Genomic DNA, 22,654 nt, shown 5'->3' on the forward strand with positions numbered 1-22,654 from the left:
TGCCCAGCTTGTTTTTTTTTTTTTAATGGGGCTTTTGGCTACTCTAACATTCCCCCCTCTGAAGAGGTAACCCTAAAATCTTTTAAGGATTAAATACAAGCTCCCAAATGTTTTCTACATTTTTGGTCTTTGGAACCAAGTAGGTTGCTAAGAGGCCCAAGGACATTGTGAGTTTTAGCCAAGAAACTGGCTACTTTTCTTTGGGGTCATTTTACCCTAACTGCCTAACAAATTCCTACCTCCCTTTCTTATCACACCATCCTCTGAAGAGGTTACCCAAATTGCCGATAGGGAATCAGAGCAGACCGCTTTGGCTTCTTCCGTGCTGAACAGGGACACAGGGTGAAGCAATTGGAGTACCCCTTCAGTGGGTCTATCTGAAAGACTCCCAAATTGTATAACTCTTATCTTGAGGAGGAAAAGAATTGTAAGGGGAAGTCAGGTTCTAGACAGGGAACTAGAAAAAAGTCAGAACAGGGCAATTTTCAAATGCTCATGAGAGTCCATTGGAATTTCTTGACCAGAGCTTCCAAAAGCATCCCTCTATTGGGTTCCTCCTCATTTTTCTTTTGTCTTCCAAGGCTGGACTCTAGAGTGATGGATTCAGGATTTGTTTTCAGGTATTTTGATAGCTGTTGGAGTGGTTAGAATCAGTGTCAGTTCCCTCTCAAAGTCAGAGATAACTTGAGGGGTTGCTGAGGTGTATGTATGACCTGAGGGTATGCACGCTGGAAAGCCTTTATGCAGCATGGGTCATGCCTTCTCTTCCTAACCTTCCCCAGATTGTATACTTTAGCCCTCCCCAAATCCAGGAGGCCATGTGTGATTAGAGAGGCCCTGTCTTTTTAAAATAACAGGCTGGGCATGGTCCAGTCCCAGCATTTGTGAGTTGGATGCCAGCCTGGTCTATGTAGCAAGTTCCAAGCCAGCTCAGGCTACAGGAAGACCCTGTCTCAAAAAGACCAAAAAAAATTTTTTTTAATATTTATTATTTTTTATTTTATGTGTATGTGTATATTGCCTGCATGTAGGTAAGTGCACCCGTGTCCTGGAGGACAGAAGAGGCTGTCGGATCCCCTGGAACTGGAGTTACTGGCAGTTGTTAGCTGCCATGTGGGTGCTGGGATTTGAACCCAGGTCTTCTGCAAGAACAGTCAGTATTCTTAACCTCTGGGCCATCTCCAGCCCAAGACCAAACATTTTAAGAATTGAAAAACAAAAAAAGATACATCCCTTATCTTTCCTTTTTCCAGACATGGTAACATTTAATACCAAATACTACAGTGAATGAGTTTAACAGACATTTTAAAAGAATGTCATATTCATTGCTTTTAAAAAAAAAAAAAAAAGCTGGGATGATTTGGGTTTTGTTCTGTTTTGTTTTGTTTTTGAGGCAGAGTCTCCCTGTAGCCCCAGCTGACCTGGAACTCACAGAGATCTACCTGCCTCTGCCTCCCAAGTGCTGGAATTAAAGGCTGGCTGGAAATAGCTGTTTTATAAGAGTATACACACCAAATATAGTAGGCTATATATATATATATAACAACATTTTGAGTAGCTGTCCAAGTTTTATCCCTTTGAAGTATAAGAAAAGAAGTTTATGCATTCATAGCAAGTCAGGAGTACTTAAGTATTTGAGTTACTTGGGTTCACAATTGAATTTGGAACTACTTGTTGCAGCATAGTTTTGAGTAACTCCTATGGAGATTTTTAGAATTCTTCAAACTTACCTCACATGCATCATAATTTCCAAGAAATTATCCAGCATATGTGTGTGCTTGTATGGTTGGTTTTTTGAGATAGTCTCACTCACTACCATAGCCCTGGCTGGCCTGGAACTCAGCGATCTGCCTACTACTGCCTCCCGAGTACTGGGATTAAAGGTATGTATCACCACACAAGATCTTGTGTGTGTTTTTAGCAGGTTTAGAAAATAATGGTAGTGGATCTAATAAGATAGAAATACCAAGTCTCAAGCCAAGGAAGAGCTGTTGTGTAGGCATGTATATTTATATGCACACATTTAACGTAGTATGGGCACAGATGATATCTGATTTGTATACACAAAATGAGAAAAGCAAATGGAAAAATCAATGAGAGCCAGCAAGGAAATACTTATTTTGCACATTCGTTTTTTAGGATCAGTCTGATAAATTAAGCGATGTCTGTTCAGATACTGTTGGAAGTTTATTATCAAAAATAGTCTGGTTCAGGGCTGGAGACTGGCTCAGTGGTTAAGCGTGCTGGTTGCTCTTGCACAGGACCCGGGTTCAGTTCCCAATACCTACAAGGCAGCTAACAGCTGTCCGTAACTCCAGTTCCAGGGACTATGACGCCATCTTCTGACCTCTGAGGGCATTGCACGACAGGGGTGCGCTTGCACACATGCAAGCATACACTCATAAGCATAAAATAAAATTAAAATGATAAAATATTTTTAAAAAATAGTTTGGTTCCTGTAGTATCTGGGTCTCTGCTCATTTCTACTGCTAGACTGAATTCCTCAAGAGCAGATTTCTCATCTGTGTCAGTATTGGCAATGGAACACTGAAAGGAGGGATCTTGTAGTCTCTTGCTTTCAAAAAGTTCATGGTAGAAAAACTAATCTCTGCACACAAATTTGTGACAGTTTTAAATATTTACATATGGGCTATTTTATATATTTAGAAGAAAGAAAATGCCCTGAATTCAGTCCCCAGCCCAGAGTGCAGGAGAGGAGGGAGGAAGGAGACGAGGGGAGTGTATATGTATAGAAATAAATAAATGGAGTAGAGCTTGAGCTGTATCCAAAAACTTAATACAAGTCACTTCAGCATTGAACATCAAGGGAGAACAGATGATTTAGGTATACAAAAATAGTCACCCCAACACTAGCTATAGCACTTGATTCTGAGGAGAAAAATCCAGTCATGCAGCTTCGGCAGAGACAGGAATGCTTAGACAAATAGCTGCCTTACAACCAAATGTTTATATGTGTGAATAAAAGACTATAAATGCAGTTGAAATCTGTTTGTAGACGGCCTTAGATGGGTACACAAGATAGCTCAAGGAATAAAGGTGCTTGCTGGCAAGACTGACAATCTGAGTTGGACCCCTGGGATCCACATGATAGAAGCTGTCCTCTGATCTCTGTGTGTGTACTTTGGCACATGTCCACAGATACATATTAAGAAAATGTAATTTTTTTGAAAAGTATCATTAACTTTTTTTTATTTTGTATGTGTATGAGTGTTTTGGGTACATACATAAGTGCGTTCATGCATGAAGTGCCTTCAAAAGCCAGAAGAGGGTGTTGGAGCCCCTGAAACTGGAGTTATAGAGGGTTGTTAGATGCCATGTGGGTGCCAGGAACTGAACCTGGGTCCTCTGCAAGACTAGCCAATGCTCTTACATTGAGCCATCTGTCTTAGCCCCTCACCTAAACTTTTAAAAAGGGCCTTAATATCATACATTATAGACTACCATACCTCATCAGTGTTAGACTTTGTAGGTGGTAGGAAATATCTACAGGTATGGGGGAGGTGCATGCGTGTGTACACGTTGTGGGTATTATACATGTGGGTGCATGTAGAGGCCAGAAGTTGATGTCAGGATGTCTTTCTCAATCACTTAACTGTATTTTTTTTTTTTTTTTTTTTTTTTTTTGAGATAAGGTCTCCCTCTGAACCTGGAGCTTGACATTTTGACTAGACTGGATAGCCAGCAAGCCGCTTAGAGTCAACTGTCTCCACCTCCCACCCTTGAGGTTTACAGATACATGCCATCATGCCCATGGGTGCTAGGAATGAACTCGGGTCTCATGCTTGCACACCAAGCACTTTACCCATTGACACCCCTCCCCAGGCCCCTAGCTGCAGTTTTGTTGTTTGTTGTTTTTTGTTCTTTTGAGAAGGCATGAAAATTGATGGATTAGAATAGATGTGCCTGAGAGGTAAACATTAGGAAGGAAGCCCTTGAAGGTGAGAGTTTTTTCTAATGTCTTTTTTACTTGTGTGTATCTTTTATTAAATTATGGCACAGTTGATGTCCTTTGAGATCTTTATTTAGTTCTTTGTATTTAGCTTCTAAAATAATATCTAGCACACAGTAGATAATTTATAAATCTTGATTATATAGAGACCATTCAGGAGAAAAGGCTGTTTTATTTTTTGTGGCTTTTTTTTGCATACAATATTTATATTTATGGAGTGCAATAATATAATCTAGTACATGTATGTAATATATAATTATCAAATCAGGGTAATTAGCATTTCCATCTTTCAATTATTGTGATTTCTATTTATTGAGAATCTTCTCTTTTCCTGTATTTTGAAATATACAATTAATTGCTATAGGCTGTTTTTAGAGAGCATCAGAGCTATCCCCCACCTTTGTGTACTATCACTCACCCTCTGTCATCTCTCCCCTACCCTTCATAGCCTATACTGACATCTATTCTACCTTGTTTCCATGTTGTCTGTAATGACATTTATTCTACTTTTTATTTCCATGTGTTCAACTCTTTTAAAAAATTCCACAAGTGAGTATCCTTTTGAGATGATTTAATTTCCTTTGGTATATGTAGTAGTAGGGTAACTAGATTGTGTGGTAGATATTTCACTTTTTTTTTTTTGGCGACAGTCTCCCTTGTAGCCCCGGCTGGCCTGATTGCTGGAATTAAAAGCATCCACCATCACCACGCCCAGCTCCAGGCTTTGTTTTTTTTTTCTTTTTAGGTCTTTTTGAGACAGTCTCCCAGTAGCCTCGGCCGGAGTTGATCTCCCAAGTGCTAAGATTAAAGCCGAGCACTACCACACCCGGCTTTGAGACTTTGTTCTTAACAATATTTTTACCTTTTTTTTCCTCCCTGTCTCTTAAGACAGGGTCACAATATATAGTCTAGGCTGGATTTGAGCTTACTTCTGCCACATCCTCCTAAATACTGGAATTAACAGGCATACACACCTGGCTCTTTTTCCTCCCCTTTAATCCTTAAAGGAACCTTATGTGACATTAGTATAAACTTTTGTCTAATGTAATTGTTAGAGGAAAGGGTTTACAATTATTTAGCCCAAAGCCACACATAAACACACACACACACACACACACACGTACGTACATATCTGTGTGTGTGTGTGTGTCTATACTGTGTACTAGTGAGTTTAAGAGTTTAAGCTTACAGGGGCATGGATAAGGAGCTATTTGGAGCATGGACATTTACCAGTTGCTACACCACTGAAGAAAATGCCTCTCCCCCAAAGAGACTGTTAACTGCTTATAAATCTTCAGGGATGGGCAGGACCTCATGAACACGTCTACTTGATGATGGGTTGCTCACAGGCCTAATCTTATACAGGTAATCACAAAGAGTGCAGTGGTCATGGCTGGAGAGATGGCTCAGCTTTAAGAGCATATAATACTTTTGCAGGGAACCTAACACAATTTAAAACAAATATATTTTTATATTATTATTTATAATATTTTTAAGGAGTATAGGATCATGTTATACCTAGAAGATTACTCCATCCCTTCCTCTGACTCTTCCTACCCTTCCACCATGTTGTCTGAGCCTTGGAAGGAGTAATACAGATATCCAGTTTAGAGCTGAGCACTACATAGTCGCTTATTCTCAGCAGTTTGATCAGTTATAAGTCTGCAGTAACCACTGCCCACTGCAGAAAGACACTTCTCTGACCAGAGCTGACAGGACTAATCTATTGCCTTAAACAGATACTTAGAAGGGAATTTGACAAGCATATTGTGTGCATTTAGCAAAACAACAACAGTAGCTTCTTCACTAAGGCCTATATCCCTATCTTAGCCTATTGACCAGGCTAACAGTACCAGGTGCAAATTCCTCTTGTAGAGGCTCCTATCAGAAAGTAGTTGGTTAGTCCCATGACACTCATGCCACTTTTGACACTGGTGGAGCCATCCCGTCTGACTAGTCAGTAGTATCATAACATGTAGTATCCACAGCTAAGTAAGACTGATGACATTTCTGCCCCAGTAGCCTACATAGCACCTTCCTGGAGCACTGAAAGCTAATCAGCAGAGAGGAAGCTTTTTAAAAGCTCAGTTTTAAGCCAGGCGTGGTGGTGCACACCTTTAATCCCAGGAGAGGCAGGCTGATCTCTGTAAGTCCAAGGCCAGCCTGGTCTACATGCAGAGTTCCAGGCCAGCTGGGGCTACAGGGAAACCCTGTCTCAAAAAAGACCAAATAATAATAATAATCATTATCATCATCATCTCAGTTTTAAGCTGGGCGTGATTTGTTTACCACACAGATAATTTTACATATACTTTAACATTATTAAATGTGTTATTTGGAGTTAGTTAGAATAGCAGATATTTGCAGGTACAGGGTCTAAAGTCAGAACAAGACTTTATTCCTGGTTTTACGCTTAATAACTATGATCTTAGACATTTTTATTTTTTTAATTTATTTTTATTTTATATGTATGAGTATATTTCCTGCATGTATATAAGTGCACCCATGTCATTGAAATGCCCACGGAGGTCAGAAGAGGGTGTCAGATCCCCTGGAACTGGAGTTAAGATGGTGGGTAGCTGCCATATGGGTGCAGAGAATCAAACGTGGGTCATCTGCAAGAGCAGCCAGTGCTCTTAACCACTGAGCCATCTTTTCAGCCCAGATCTTAGGCATTTTCTATACTCTCTTTATGGCCTCAGTTTTCTTATCTGTACCTACTATAATTCCTGGAGAAATATCCTGTCCAGTATGGCAGTCACTTGCCACAGCCACATACAGATATTGAATACTCAAAATGTGACTAATCAGAATTGAAATGAGTGATGGTATAAATTTCGGACAAGATATCAAAGACTTAGCTTTTTTCACACTATCTTATTAACAGTTTTTTATATTGATTACTTAATTGAAATGACAGTATTTTAGATTTTTTTGTATTGTGGCCTGAACTTACAGAAATGTATTTACTATAAAAATGTTAATATTACCTATGTAGCTCGAATGACATTTCTGCCAGACAGCTCTGTTCTAAACTAGGAATAACAAACTCTGGGTCCCAATATCTATCTTGATGCTTATTTCATAAATACAGTTTTCTTAGAACAGAGTCCATCAATTCATTTATTTATATGGTGTTAAACCCTGGTTTTGTGTTATAGGATTGTGTGGTTGCCACAAAACCACACAACCTTTAAAGCCTAAAATATTGGCTCTCTAGTTCTTTACAAAATATGTTTTTTATTTTGCTCTGTTTCTGTAATGGACAGATATTCTGTGTGTTATCTTTGAACTGGTCATGCTAAAGACAGAGATAGAAAGTAGATTTAATGGCTGCCAGGTGAAAGAAGGGGGGGCAGTAACTAAAAATGGATTCAAAGTTTTTATTGAGGTAGGGAGAAAATGGTGGTGATAGTTGTGCAAGTACTTTGAGTACACAGTTATTAAATATGAGTCTGGTGAAATATCATAAAGCAATATATTAAATATGATACATATTAATGATAATAAGGATGAGGGAAAAAACAAAACCAAATGTACATCAGCTAGGAGAACAGTAAACAACTTCAAAAAAAATAGTTTTTGAAAATATTCTCTTGGGTCTGGATAGCTGGCTCAATGGTTAAGAGCACTGGCTGCTCTTGGAGAATACCCAGGTTCGAGTCCCAGCACCCACATGGCGGCCAACAACGGTCCATAACTCCAGTTCCAGGGGATCCAACAATGCCCTCTTCTGACCTTCAGGGAATTGCACAGCATGGGTACACCTACCTACATACAAGCAATAGACTCAAAACACATATAATAGGCTGGGTGTGGTGGTGCACGCCTTTAATCCCAGCGCTTGGGAGGCAGAGGCAGGCAGATCTCTGTGAATTTGAGGCCAGCCTGGTCTCCATGGTGAATCCAGGACAGCTGGGGCTACAGGGAGACCCTGTCTCAAAAAGACCAAAAAACCCCACATATAATAAATAAAATATTTTAAAAATGTATATACTCTCATGTCAAAAACTTTTTAAAATTACATTTCAAAATTTTACCACTTAAAAATACAGTTGTCCCTCAGTATCTGTGTGGTATCGGTTCCTGCACCCCATATAGATCAAAATCTCTAGGTGCCTAAGTACCTTATGCTATAAAATGCCATTGTTTAATAATATAATGTGTCCTCCTATACATTTAATCATGTCTAGATTATTTATGCTTAATAAAATAAAAACTGTATAGTTTTTATATTATTCAGGGAATACTAACGAAAAAAGGTTGTACAAGTTTGATGCAGCTGCATTTTATTCCCCCCATGTGTTTTTGATCTGAAATTGGTTGCATCTATAAATGGGAAACTCACAAGTATGGGGGGTTGACTATATTTTGCAAGTTGTCTATTTGATAGGAAAAGAACTGTCATCTATTGCTTATTCAAACTGTACTTAGTGGGGTTTTTTTTCATATAGATAGCTTATAATTAAAATTAATCTCTAACTTAGCTGTAAGGATGGTATACAGTAATAGCATGAAAAGCTGATCTCAAAAAATTAAATGAGTGAATACAAGTATATATAAAAAGGTTGGATGTGGTGGTACATGCCAGTAATCCCAGCATGCCTCTGAAGTGAACTCTGAACTGAACTGAACTGAACTCAGGAGGCTGAGGCGGGAAGATCTGGAATTTGAAGTAATTTTCAGCTGCAAAGCAAGTTTGGGCTATATGAGACCCTATCTCAATAAAACAAAAAGCCATTGTTTTATAAATGTTTTTTCTTTTCTAGAGACACTTATCTAAATATAGAAATCATGACTGTATAATTTGAGGGAAGATTTTGAAAGAATATAAAATTAGCAGGAAGGAATTAGAGAGGTATTCCAAAATGTCTGTATCTTGTATTGTTTTGATTTTCGTCTTTATTAAATTGTTAAACATATATAAATCTGAGACTGACCAAAAGCTACTTGCTTTATACAATTGATTCATTAATCTGATATCCATAGGATTTATCAGCAGTGTGCCTTATGGAATCCAGAACCACTTGTTAGTACATCATTTTCCTTCTCAACACTGTCCATAGACTTTTAATAACACCATATTATAGTATCTTACTTAAATTGTAAGGTAGGATACATGATGTGTAAGAGCACAGAGTTTGGAACCAACAGACCTGTTTCTTATTTTAACTTAATTTACTAATTTAATGTGACCCAGTAGAGCCTATTTAATATTTAAGTAATATTTATCTCTGTCTTCTCATCTCCAAAATGGGGTGTAATACCTTCTGTATTTTTTTAAAGAACAAATAAGAGAATTAGAATAAGTAATTAGCACATAGTAACCAATAAATGATAATCTCTGACTGCCGCTTAATATGTTAAGCTTTTAAAATCAAATTTAGTTGTCAGCTTCATACATTTCATTATGTATTTTACTGGCTCCTACCTTTTCAAAAACACAACAATAAGTAACATTCTATTTTACTTTCAGTCAAAGAAAAATAAGAAGAAATCAAAGTCAGATGCTAAAGCAGTGCAAAACAGTTCACGCCATGATGGGAAGGAAGTTGATGAAGGTATTTAAGCAAGGAAAAGGGCTATATAAAATATTTAAATCCTTTTTTTAGAAAAACCAAGCTGTGTGGTATAAAAGCTACGTTTGTTTTCATTTAGTCTTGTATGTAGCTCTTCTTTTGAATTGCTATAGATTTAATATATAAAAATCGGTAACATTTGTTAGGAAACACTTTGGTTATCTAAATTATTTAAGCATCCAGTAGTGCTTTTACTTAAAATTTATGTTTACCTCAATATTTTGAGCAATTGAAAGGCCATTCATCTTGACTTTGTTTCCTAAAATTATGGTTTGGGTTTTTCCCCATTGTTCTTAAATACTCCATCCCTAAAAGGCTGTGCAAAATTCTTAAATAAGCCATTTATTATCATCAACTAATAAACTCATTTATTAGTGGTTAGGTATAATACTCTTCTGTCACTTCTACCCAGCAGGACAAAAAGAAATTACTTCTTTTCTATCACTTTTTCTAAATTTGATTTTTTTAAAAATAGGATAAATAATAGTTTATTGCCTAAAATAACACAAGATTAGAACAAATTCTTAGTATGTATTAATATAATCAGCACTCTTGGTTTTTAGCTTAATATCTAAATTTATTATATCTGCCCCATCCCATTTTTTTTCCCTCACATCTACAACTTTTTTGTTTTCCCCTTACTGAATAACATTTTTTTTCTCGGGCTATATCAGGAGCCTGGGAAACTAAAATTAGTCACAGAGAGAAACGACAACAGCGTAAACGTGATAAAGTGCTGACTGATTCTGGTTCATTGGATTCAACTATCCCTGGGATAGAAAATACCATCACAGTTACCACCGAGCAACTTACAACTGCATCATTTCCTGTTGGTTCCAAGAAGAATAAAGGTATATTAGTGGAACATTAGAGTGGTACATCAAATCAAATTTCTTTAAATCAGATGTACAAAATATTATGTCACAATCTATTCTGATCTTTTAACATCATTGTGCTGATATACCCTTCTTGATGAGAATATTATGAACCACTTCCTGGTTTACCTTATAAGAGCAGAACTGTTACATATTGCCTAATGAATGGCTTATTAAATTAAAATTTGCCTTTCTGCCTTGAGTCACATTAGAAAATGATGTTGCTTCTTTTCCTTGTGTGTGTTGCTTTGCCCCAACTATCTTACATCTCCATTTCTTATAGTGGATAAGATTGATTAAATGGAATATTTATCGCCATTCTGCATGTTGGGCACTTTCATTTCAAGATGAAACAAGCATGTTCTGGTTAGTGCAGGTTCTGTCTATCCACCCCAGTTTTTTGACAGTTCCTTAGGTATTTGACAAAGCTACACTAGAACTTTCATAAGTGATTAAGCGGATGTCCTTCCCAAGAATTTCAGATGACCAAGCTTTCCAATGACAATCTGGTAGCACTTTCCATTGCTAGCATTTTACCCTGAAGACACCAGTCTGTAAAGGATGCTGTTCAACTTGCTTCAAAGCGTCAGTTTATTTTCCTTTGTCTTTCATTAATGACTTCCTTGTCTCCTGTCCTGTCATTGTTAGCAGATCATTTCCTTGTTACTTTTTTTTTCTTGCTTGATAACTTACTGGAATTTGTTGCCGTAGTACAGCGATGAGTTCTGCTTGCCCATTTTCACTGTCACATAATTCCTACACTTCCAGTAATTTTGTTGGTGACTCTTTCACTGACTTAGGCATGCCTTCCTTGCTTGCACAGCCTATTTCATGGTAGTTTAGTTTGGTTTGGGTGCATTGTGATCATTATGCTTTTTTGTGCCAGAGAATTGGTATTTTCATGTTAAAACATATATTCTTACCTCTTGCCGTATTTCTAAGGTTGTTATCCCAAATCCAGTAGAGTTTTTCTCAAGTTAATGTGTTTGTTTCTGGGATTGTTGAAAAGACAGTTTGTTTTTGAGAGGTGGCAAAGTTGAATCCAATTTCAGAGCTTAAGTCTCTAGTTCCTACCTAAAAGAATTTTCATAAACATTACAGAATAACAGACCCTACTTATATCTGGGCAGGTTTCCAGGGATTGGGCCATTTTGGATGACTAAAAATGTGGTAACTAGAAAGTTCAGTTCCCTGTAAACCTGTGAATTGTGTTATAAAATTATTTTTTTATGTCACAGTTGACACTTGAAGGAGCAATTGATTATAGATAATTAAAAAACAGTTTGTATGTTTTTCCTGATATGATGTACACAGTGGTCTGTTTAGTGTTGAATAAATTTTATTTCTATTTCAACCAGGTGATTCTCATCTAAATGTTCAAGTTAGCAACTTTAAGTCTGGAAAAGGCGATTCTACACTTCAGGGTGAGAGAAATTACATGTAACTTAAATTCAAGGCCCATCACAATAGAAACTTTGCATACATGTCTTTCCATGCATGAGTGATGCTGAAGGAAAGAAAAGGGGTTAAAATGATTTTTATTCTCTAATTAGCGTGATCATAGTCTAGTTATAGACTGTTTTGGAAAGTGGATAAAAAGAAAGCTCATTCAACACTCTGGTTTTGGTATGTTCTAGATTATTTTCTCCTATAAATAAAAATACTCAATAATTGATGTGCAATTTTGATTCTTGCTTGCATGATTTAAGCCAATAGAGAAGGATCTTTGTTGAATGGGAGTGTAATGTAGGCTTATTTGGGATATAAGATGTTATCCTGTATGTTAAGAAAAAAAATCCTAGTTCCTATAATTTTTAATTGCTTCCTTGACAGTATCAAATATTTTATGATAAATGAAACATAGATTAAAGTTATTGGGTGCCTCACAAACAAAAATAGCTTTACTCATTTATAATGGACTGAATCCAGTAGAGTAGTATGCCTGATGGAAATCAAAAGTGTTGTAGTCAAACAGAAATTAAGAAACAAAGAATGCACCGTCTCACTTGGCTTGTTTTTACCACTGTCCACTTCCTTTATGCCTAGAGTTCTTAATCCTGACTGCACATTCTGAAGAAAGCTGAAATGAATGCACAATATACACAAAAGAAATAGGTACTTACATACTCAGAGTCACCAATGTGTGCGAACATGCATACACATAAACCAGACTCCTGGGCTCCACTCCCAGAGGTCCTGTCTTCAGTTGATCTAGACTGATGCCATGAGTCTATTTTTTTTTTAATTTCTTGGTTGATTTTAATGTGCAGTCATTATACATAATATTCAAAAATATTTAAGGAAAGAACATGTAACTTAGGAGAAGTCTTCATTTTCTTAGTGGGTGAGTATTCAGAATCTACCAGAACATGTGTCATTTTCCTGTTTGCTTTGCCATTTTTCCTTTGAACCAGTCATTTTGCCGTTGAGAGCAACACTAGTATACACATGTTACATTCAAACCTTCTAAATTATAAAGGGTTATGTTAGCCAGGCATTATTATGTGTGCTTATGATCCCAGCACTGAGAATGCAGGTACTACAGGAGGATCATAGATACCAGACTAGCCTGAGCTACATAACAAGTCCCTGTCTCAAAAACAAACCTTTAAAGGGATCTGTGGTGACTGTGTCATAACTTTAAAGTTCATTTTTTTAAAACTCAAACTTAAGTTTTTTAAACTCAAGGATAGTAAGAAGGAGAAAGAAAAAAAAAAGAGGAGTAAGTACAAGCTGAGCTGTCAGAAATTTGAAAGTGTCCCGTTTTAACAAGTCATGTGCCTGTTTTTAACCTTTACTTTCTTTTCTTTAAGTTTCTTCAGGGTTAAATGAAAATCTTACTGTCAATGGAGGAGGCTGGAATGAAAAGCCTGCAAAACACTCCTCACAGATCAGTGCAGGTGAGGAGAAGTGGAACTCTGTTTCACCTGCTTCTGCAGGCAAGAGGAAACCAGAGCCATCTGCTTGGACAGACACTGGGGATGCTAATGCAAATGGAAAAGACTGGGGAAGGAATTGGAGTGACCGTTCAATATTTTCTGGCATTGGTAAGAACTGTTAGAAAATTTTTTTAATTCATTTAAAATTGGTAATCTGATACATCATGAATTTTTCAGGAATGGTGAGGGAAAGCTATCAGTACAAGTATTAGTCCTACGCTGGGCATGATAGTGCATGCCTATAATCCCAGCACTGGGGAGGTAGAGGTTATCCTCAATTGCATAAAAAGTTAGAAGCTAGCCTGGACTACATGAGATCCTGTCTCAAAAAAAGGGAAAGAATATTAGTTCTGCTATACAGAAATAGTAGTAACAATTAACTTATCCTTCACTTTAAGCAAAGTGAAAACTAACGTGAATAACGTTTATCATTTACTCTTTATATAGTGCTCACACACTGTCACATTTGCCAACTGGTATAATCATAGATTCTTAGTGATATGATAAACTTAATGTGTGAGCAGACTTCATTAAATTTGAAGGTTTATTGACTCCAAGTAAAAATAGTAAATACAAGTACAGTTTATAGCATCCACTTTTATAATCCATAAAATGCCTAATATAGTTAAATTTTCCCCTGGATTTTAATGGTGAAGGCTAATAGTTGAGCAGCTTATTTCTATTGAGAGTAGCCATTAAGTTATAAGCAACTTAATTTTCAAGTTTATTTATATATTATGGAAAAATTTATTAAATATGGAAAATTGCCCAAAAGAAGGAAAAGCATACTATTTCATACTACCAAGTATCAACGACTATTAGTTTTTGAATTTATGTTCTTTTTTCTTGCCTGTGTATAGTTTTGGGTTATTATATAACTTTGATTGAATATTTATTTTTATGTTCCTTTTGTGTGTCCCCACCCCCCTAAACATTGTGAGAAAAATTTTATGTATTCTTTGTAAGCATTTTCACTTGATGGCCCTGTGCTATGCTATTTAAGTATAGCATCACTTACTTAACTGTTCCTGTATTATTAGAGAACTGCCTTTTTTTTAAAAAACTGCTTTAGATAATGTTGCATTTGATACGTATGTTTGGAGGTTATTTGTTTAGGATAGAATCCTGGGAATGACATGGGTTGAAGGGAATATGAATGTTTATAATGCTTCATTTATATTGTCAAAGCATATTCTAATCTTTTCTGATTTGATAAGCAAAAATACATAAATTGTTTGGTTGGCTTTTAAATCACTAATGCAGTTGAATATTTTTCCACAAATTTCTTGATTGTTTCTATTTCTTTTATCAGTTATCTGTTCATGTTCTTTGCCATTTGTCTGATGGCCTCATGCTATTTTGTTTTTAACAAAATTATAATTCCTTATACAGTAAATATATAATTTTTCTTTCTCGTAAAGTTTACTCTCCCCCCATGTTGTCTAAAAATTATGCAAAAATGCCAAGATTTGTTTGTAAAAGACATTCCCTAAATTCATACTCTCATTGTCGGCAGAGAAAAATTTCTCTGCTAAAAGTATCCTTTCATACTTAAAAAGTGAAATGATCAGACTTTAATTCTGGGAACTGTGACCTTATATATTTTTTATTTTAAATATGAATATATTTTTTACACATAGTTTACCTATAAAAGCTATGTACAGTTTCATTATTAAGACATAGATTAGGAGGGTCTTGCTTAGTGTTGCTAAAGATAAAATTAAGCAACAGATTAGATGGATGGGTTTCCCAAGCTAGATTTAGGGCTTTTGTTGAAATTGAAAGAGAACTACTTTAAAGTTTGCAATGGGTTATGGAAATTAAAGGCAGGTATAACTGATTACATGGAGAAGAGATGTGTACTCCTTAGATACAATCTAATATCACATAACAACAGTGAACCTTCAAAAACACATTGCTGGATGATTTTTGTCATTGTATAAACATCATAGCATGTACTTAAACTAAGACAGCTAGGATAACACTTAAGTGATGAAGTATTATGGGACCGCATACATATGCAGCTTACCATTGACCCAATTTTCATTCTGTACTCCATAAAATGTCTTGAAAATACTGAGAAGATAGCATGATATAGTATAATGAGCATAGACTAGTTCAAGCAGACTTATTAAGTATGAGTTTATAAACATTTACTTAAGTAACTGTATGAATCTCATTTAAGTAATTGTCAGGATTGATTGTAATGAATGTCAGATACCGAGTTCGGTGCCTGACCTAAAGTAGTGGTTAAATTACAATAGATAATGAAGTAGCTTGGTATAGTGGAAAGAGTAGGCTTTGGAAATTGACTTAAGTTCCACTTACAACTAAGTGGTGTTCTAGGTATTAGCAAATCATTTGATTGCTTTCAAGTAGCCTACCACAGTTGCCATAAGGATTAGAACTGATTGGTATAAGGAACCCATTCACATAATAGACATTCAATAAATAGCTATTGCTGTATTACTGGTTCTCATTTTTAAGGTATTCTTTAAGTGTTGTTTTGAATCTGTACATCTTTCAAATTTCTTTGCAAATTGAAGTTTCCAGTGATGTTCTTTATTTTAACAGCTGCTTGGTCTAGTGTGGATAGGGGAATGAATACCTCTGAACAGAATTCTGCTTCTCTTGCATCTCTCACACTTAACTCTGCTGTTTCTGGTATGTGAAAACGGTCTTTCCTTTAGTTAACCAAAAAATTTCTGTCTAAATTAATTTTGGCACTTGTTATTTGAAAAAACAGTCAGCTTCAAATATTGCTGTGAACAAAGACCCTTTAAGTTATTTAGCAAAGACCTTTAAATTGTAGGGGGCACTGAAGTCCTTATGTGGGAATGCCTTAAATTCTGTGGTCCAAAACCACTGGCATGCCAGGCATGGTAGAGCACACCTTTAACATCCTAGCACTCTGGGATCTGCCTGCTTCTGTCCTATCTCAAAAAAGAAAGAAAAAAAGAAAAAAAAAAAAAAAAGCTCAGCTGGGCGCGGTGATGCACACCTTTAATCCCAGAACTCAGGAGGCAGGCCAGCCTGGTCTACATAGTGAGTTTCAGGCTGAGTCTGCAGGGAGACCCTGTCTCCAAAAGACCAGAAAAAACAAAGACCCAACAACAAAAAAACCAGTGGGGCGATTTATTAACACAGACAAACCTCCTAGAAAGCTTTCCTTTTAAGTTAGGGCCATGGTCTTGTAACTAATGTGCTCCTACCATAGTTCTGATTGCAATTTGGCATTTTATTTGTATTCACTCTTATGATACAATGAATATTATATGGAGGTACACACATACATAATTCTATTTTGAGTATCTATTGATTTAGAATACACATGTGGTTAATAAACTGTCAGTCCAGCATAACTTAAGTGGATATGTCTTTTGTTAATCAGCACAAACTTCGTATGTTTAACAAGTATTGCATAAGTATAGGAAACACTGTTTCATTTACACTACTTGATTCACATAGGAATTCATGAATTTCATTTACTAATGATACTTTGTGGTGTCTGGAACACTAGCCTAGAACAGGAGTCAGCACAATTTTTTTCTGTAATAGTAAATAGTTAGGTTTTGTGGGCCATACTGTCTGTTACAACAATCAACTATGCCATACAAGAAAGTAACCAGAGATAATATATAAGCAAATAAATGTATCTGACTTCATTCATTTGATTTTCCAACAGTTTAAAAATAGGAAAGTAGCTGGGCATGATGGCACACACCTGTTGTCCCAGCATTTGGGAGTCAGAGGCAAACAGATCTCTGTGAGTTCAAGGCCAGCCTGGTCTACATAGTGAGTTCCAGGACAGCTGGGGCTACAGGGAGACCCTGTTTCAAAAAGACCAGAAAAATAAAGTATTAGCTCATGGGCCATACAAAAGCAGGGTGGTTGGATTTGGCCTACAGGTTGCAATTTGCTAACCCCTGTTCCCATCAACTACATGTCATTTCTGGAAGCGTAAATTAATTGCTTCCTTCATTTGATGACTTTGTACAACACAGATGCCATTGACTGCATACATTCAGAGAAAACAGTATGGGCAGCTGAAGTATTAATAAGGTTACAGTCATGTGTAAGAAGTTAATGTGCTAAATATTATCATATTTATAGGGTGATTTGTTAAATTTTATGTTAAATTACATAACTATTTTGAGTAGATATTAGATAGTATCATTAGTGAAATGCTAGCAAGATCATCTTTATAACCAAGTGGACATGAATAAGTTTTTGAGGTCTGTGAGGGGAAGAAGTGATTATTAGTCCTTTTTTTTTTTAATTTTATGTGTATGAGTGTATTGCCTGCCTGTATGTAAGTGCACCTGTGTTGTGCAATGCATGTGGAGGTCAAAAGAGGGCGTCATATGCCCTGGAACTAGAGTTATGGTCGGTTGTTAGCCACCATGTGAGTTCTGGGTCCTCTGAAAAAGCAGCCAGTGTTCTTAGTCACTGAGCCATCTCTCCAGTCCCTGATTATTAGTCTTTTTTATTCACCAGATACCTGTACTACTTAACAATTTTTTTCCTGTCAGTAGCTCTGATTTTTTCTTTCTTTTTTTTTTTTTTTTCGGACTTTTTGAAACAGCGTCTCCCTATAGCCCCAGCTGGCCTGGAACTCACTATGTAGACCAGGCTGGCCTTGAACACACAGAGATCCGCCTGCCTCTGCCTCCCAAGTACTGGGACTACAGGTGTGTGCCACCACGCCCGGCAGTAGCTCTGAATTTAAAGTGACTTTCAAAGTCACCTAAGGACTCTGATACACATAGAAATTCTCATTCAGAAAGTCTGGGATCTGTGTGTCTGTATATCTGACAAACTACTTTCATTTGCATTCTAAAGTGAATTTATGGTCATACAGCAAGGGTTTTTGACCTGATATCCATGGACTAATTTAAGACCCCAAAACTATGTTTAAAATTTTTATTTTTATTAAGTTCTAGACATTGGGCTCCCACTACTTCCATTTGGTTCCTAAATGACATTGTGATCCCTACTCTCATGCCACCTGTTCCTCTTCACTCTCCCTCCAAGAAAAAACAGGTCAAACATAGAATATTCTGTTCCGTGAAATGGGCTTGAACGTAACTCACAAAACTTCCATCAGCTCTTTCTGTCTTTTCTGTCTCACCTCTCTAGTTAACCATCTATCTGTTTCTTTTAACTTTCCTGGCCAGAAAGTTCTAGCTAACTCATTTTTCTAATTCATTTTCTGGGTTCTAAGGATATAGGTATACTGAAACGCTCAGTGACCAAGATTTTGTGTTTTGTTGCTTACCTTTAAGCATTTAAGAAAAATGGAACATTTTCCAATGTCTTAAAATTTTCAGATATCTAGTTTGAAGTATATATTACAAAAGACAAGCTCTAATACATTGATACTGGGGGGAGGATTTTTCCAGTCAATAAATTAGATCTAGTCATTATACTTAATTTAAAATTATTCTCAATTCTACTTTTCCTTTTAACTTAGCTCTTTTGTTAATGTCTAAAATTTTTCTTGTAGGAAAAATAAAATCCGTGTGCAAAGTATAGAACTATTGTTGTAAAACATCATTAGGAAATTCCATTTTTAATTTTATTGCATTCGTTTTTCATTTAAGGGTCTACTGCTGAGCCAGTTTCTCAGTCTACCACTTCTGATTATCAGTGGGATGTTAGCCGTAATCAACCCTATATCGATGATGAATGGTCTGGGTTAAGTATGTCCTTTTAAAATTTTTCAGTTACTTTCCTGAGAATTTTCTTTCTAGCACCCTGAATTCATGCTTTTATGTTTTAATTTTAATCCTAAACTCTCACCTTTAAAGGTCATAGTAATATACTTAATATAAAGTGTACTACTTGAAACTTGATTACTGAATGTATAGAATTAAACTAAATTTTCATAATGACTGAGGAATATTAGTTTTCTTACAGTTCTGTAGAACTAATCTTTTTAATTTTCTGTTTTTAATGAATAGTTATGTCTCCATTTTTAGTATAAAAGAAGGAATAGACTCTATAGGAGTAGCTTTGAATTTGTGAAGTGTTCACATTTTTGTGCTAGCAGACAACCACCTTCATAGCCCAATTGCCTGTGGAAGCATAAGTTTAAAAGCAAGAGTCACTTAAAAATAAAATTATATATATATATATATATATAATAAATTGCTGAGTGTGGCAGCGCCTGCCTTTAGACTCAGCAGAGGCAAGCGGATCTCTCTCAGTTCTGGGGCAGCAAAGGCTACAGGGAGACCGTCTCAAAAAGACCAAAAAAATAAATAAATAAACTGGGTGTGGTTGTGCATGCCTTTAATCCCAGGTGGAAGCAGGTAGATCTCTGTGAATTTGAGGCCAGCATGACCTATATAGTGAGTTCCAGGCCAGCCAGGGCATAATGAAATCCTATCTCATAAAAACAACATAAGGGGGGCTGCAGAGATGGCTCAGCGGTTAAGAACACTGGTTGTTCTTGCAGAAGACCTGGGTTTGAATCCCAGCATCCACATGGCAGCTAGTAACTGTCCGTAACTCCACTTCCAGGGGATCCAACAGCCTCATCTGTCCTCCATGGGCATTGCACGACACAGGTGCACTTACCTACATGTAGGCAATACACTCACACACATAAAATAAAAATAATAAAAAATTTAAAAACTAAGCACAAAAAAAAACAACATAAGGGAAAAGAATCATTGTCTTCATATTGAGAGTTCACCTTCATTTAAAAAGTACAGACTTCTGCCAGGCGTGATAGCGCACACCTTTAATCCCAGCACTGCTCGGGAGGCAGAGGCAAGTGAATCTCTGTGAGTTTGAGGCCAGCCTGATCTACATAGTGAGTTCCAGGCCAGCTGGAGCTACAGGGAGACTCTATCTCAAAAAACACCCCCCCAAAAAAGTACAAACTTTTGAGAGATTTTTCCCCCATAACATTGAATTTAAAAATTATTCTCTTTTCTGAATTTTTGTTTTAGAATATAAATTTTAAATAGAAAATTTTTCTTATGTGTATGTATATACACTCTTTGATTGATACATAAACATACATATCAAAATGTATGTTTGATCTGTTTTAACCTGATATTTAGGAAAAATTTTTATTTCTCCAAGAGGAGTTGAAACCTTCTAAAAGAGAAACTTGAGTACGCTTTTACATGCTCAATGTCCATTGCAGTGCTTTATATACATAGGTGTTTAGTAGTAAACACAGACTGTGCTATGTGCTAGGCACTGGTCTCACGTTTTTGTACATTATTACTTCACTTACTATTAAATGGATACTATTTTTCCTCACACTTTCCAGATGAAGAAACTGAGGCAAAGAGTTTTCTCACTTTACCCAGGCCATACAGCTAGTTAAATGGAGGAAGATGATATTCAGACCTTGCTAGCCTGGGTCCAGAGCTCATGGTCTTTAACTACTGCATGGCACAGTCATGAAGATGATAGTAAACATGAAGGCAAGCTTGTGACACCGTGATTGAAGCAGAAGCAGTTCTTTTTTAAAAAGATTTATTTTTGTGTGTGTGTGCTTGTGTAAGTGTATGCCACATTTTTGTGGGTGCCCAAGGAATGCTGAAGTTACAGGTAGTTGTAGTTGTAAGATACCTGACATGGATGCTGGGAACCAAACTCAGGACCTCTGGAAGAACATCAAGTGCTTTTAACCACTGAACCCCTAAAGTAGGGTTCTTTCTGCTTAAAAGACATGTGGCTAGATAGAGAGATGAAAGAGGACCTTATGTGGAATGCCTTGAATTGCTGTCTGAAGGGAGATAGAGGTTTGGTTGGTTTGGTTTTTGGCACAAAGTCTCACTTTGTAGCCCAGTCTGACCTCAAATGCTCAGTCTTCCTTGTCTCAGCCTCCTTGAGTTCTGGAATTATAGATGTGTATCACCATGCCCAGCTAAGAATACTTGTTTGGAGGACATACCTGCTGTAGTCCTTGCTCTAAAATAGTGTTTAATATGGCTTGGGCTTTGACATTTATCTTGTAATATGGATTTCTTCAGCTGTCAAATAGAAAAATAATCCATAATACCTACTTTTGTAAGTTCTTTTGGAAAAGCTCCCTAGAAATTATAATGCATCAAGGTGTATCAGAGTGTTCTGTGTTGCTTTAAGAAAGTCATCCTACTGTATGCAGAGCAGAATTAGGGAGTGATTTTAGGAAAGCAGCAGTAAGGTTTCTGGGCTGCTATTAAGACAGGAAAACTGGGGACTGGAGAGATGGCTCAGCGCTTAAGAGCACTGACTGCTGTTGCAGAGGGCCTGGGTTCAGTTCCAGCACCCACATGTCAACTACAAATCTACCTTAACTCCAGTTCCAGGGGAATCCGAAGCCCTCTTCTGACCTCCACAGCATTGCACAACACTGGTACACTCACATACGTGCAGGCAATACACACTTGTACACATAAAATAAAAATAATAAAATATTTTTTTTTAAAAAAGACAGCAAAACTGAACAAGTAGTTCCAGGCTTCCCTGCTGGACAAAATAACCTCATTTTTATCTGTACTAGATTTTTTTTTTTTTTTTTTTTTTTTTTTGTCTTTTTTGGAACAGGCTCTCCCTGTTAGTCCCTGCTAGCCTTGAACTGGCTGTGTGAACCGATGTCACCTCAATCTCAACAGAAGAAATCTACCTGCCTCTGCTGGGACTAAAGGCATCTACCACCACACTCAGCTTATACTAGGATTATTTTTGTTTGTTTTTTATTTTTTTAATTATTTATTTAATAATCATGTAATTAGAAGAAACATTTCATTACAACAGCATTGACAGATTCAATAACAATTTCCAGAGCTAAGATGCATCTCTTTCAACATTGGCTGTAAATTTTTAGGTGTATAGTTGAATTAATACAATTATACAATATTGTACTCTGTCTAAACCCTATAAGACATAAATTAAATGATGTTTTAACCTTTAAAAAGATCTCCATTTCATTATTAAAATATAGTTTCATACAGAAAAATTCATTTTTAATACAATTGACACTAAGATGCACATGCGTTTCTAATCTCCATATATTTGATTATTACTAGTCATAGTTGGTTACTTTCTGAGCTCCTCGGCATCTGAGCATTCATATAAAGTCATCAGGTAGATTTCAGTGGTAATGTTTTTCACATCTACTAATTATTGAGCAAATTTTTATGCTTTGAAGAATTTTTTTTAATTTATTTATACACCCATATCCCAGGTAGCACCCTCCCATAGCCTCCCTCCCCCCACTAGAGCCCTTAATATTCTGCTACTGTCTGCTGTGTTGTCGGCACCCCCAGCCATTCCCCACTACTT

The 22,654-nt window shown here is 36.6% G+C and overlaps 1 protein-coding gene across 6 annotated transcripts in view; it reads left to right on the forward strand.

The window, feature by feature from the left end:
- Mtdh (metadherin) overlaps positions 1–22,654 on the forward strand; it is a 69,921-nt gene that overhangs the window by 33,404 nt on the left and 13,863 nt on the right. The window contains exons 3-8 of one of the 6 annotated variants that reach the window (XM_008831533.3): positions 9,447–9,531; positions 10,224–10,400; positions 11,783–11,848; positions 13,238–13,471; positions 15,938–16,027; positions 18,967–19,065. In XM_008831533.3, coding sequence (XP_008829755.1) covers positions 9,447–9,531; positions 10,224–10,400; positions 11,783–11,848; positions 13,238–13,471; positions 15,938–16,027; positions 18,967–19,065 — 751 coding nt within the window. The remainder of the gene's footprint in view (positions 1–9,446; positions 9,532–10,223; positions 10,401–11,782; positions 11,849–13,237; positions 13,472–15,937; positions 16,028–18,966; positions 19,066–22,654) is intronic. The other 5 variants (XM_029562748.1, XM_008831535.3, XM_008831534.2 and 2 more) reach the window with 5 other exon arrangements.

This window comes from Nannospalax galili, unplaced genomic scaffold, assembly GCF_000622305.1.
Source record: "Nannospalax galili isolate Female #2095 unplaced genomic scaffold, S.galili_v1.0 scaffold334, whole genome shotgun sequence".
Taxonomy (NCBI): Eukaryota; Metazoa; Chordata; class Mammalia; order Rodentia; family Spalacidae; genus Nannospalax; species Nannospalax galili.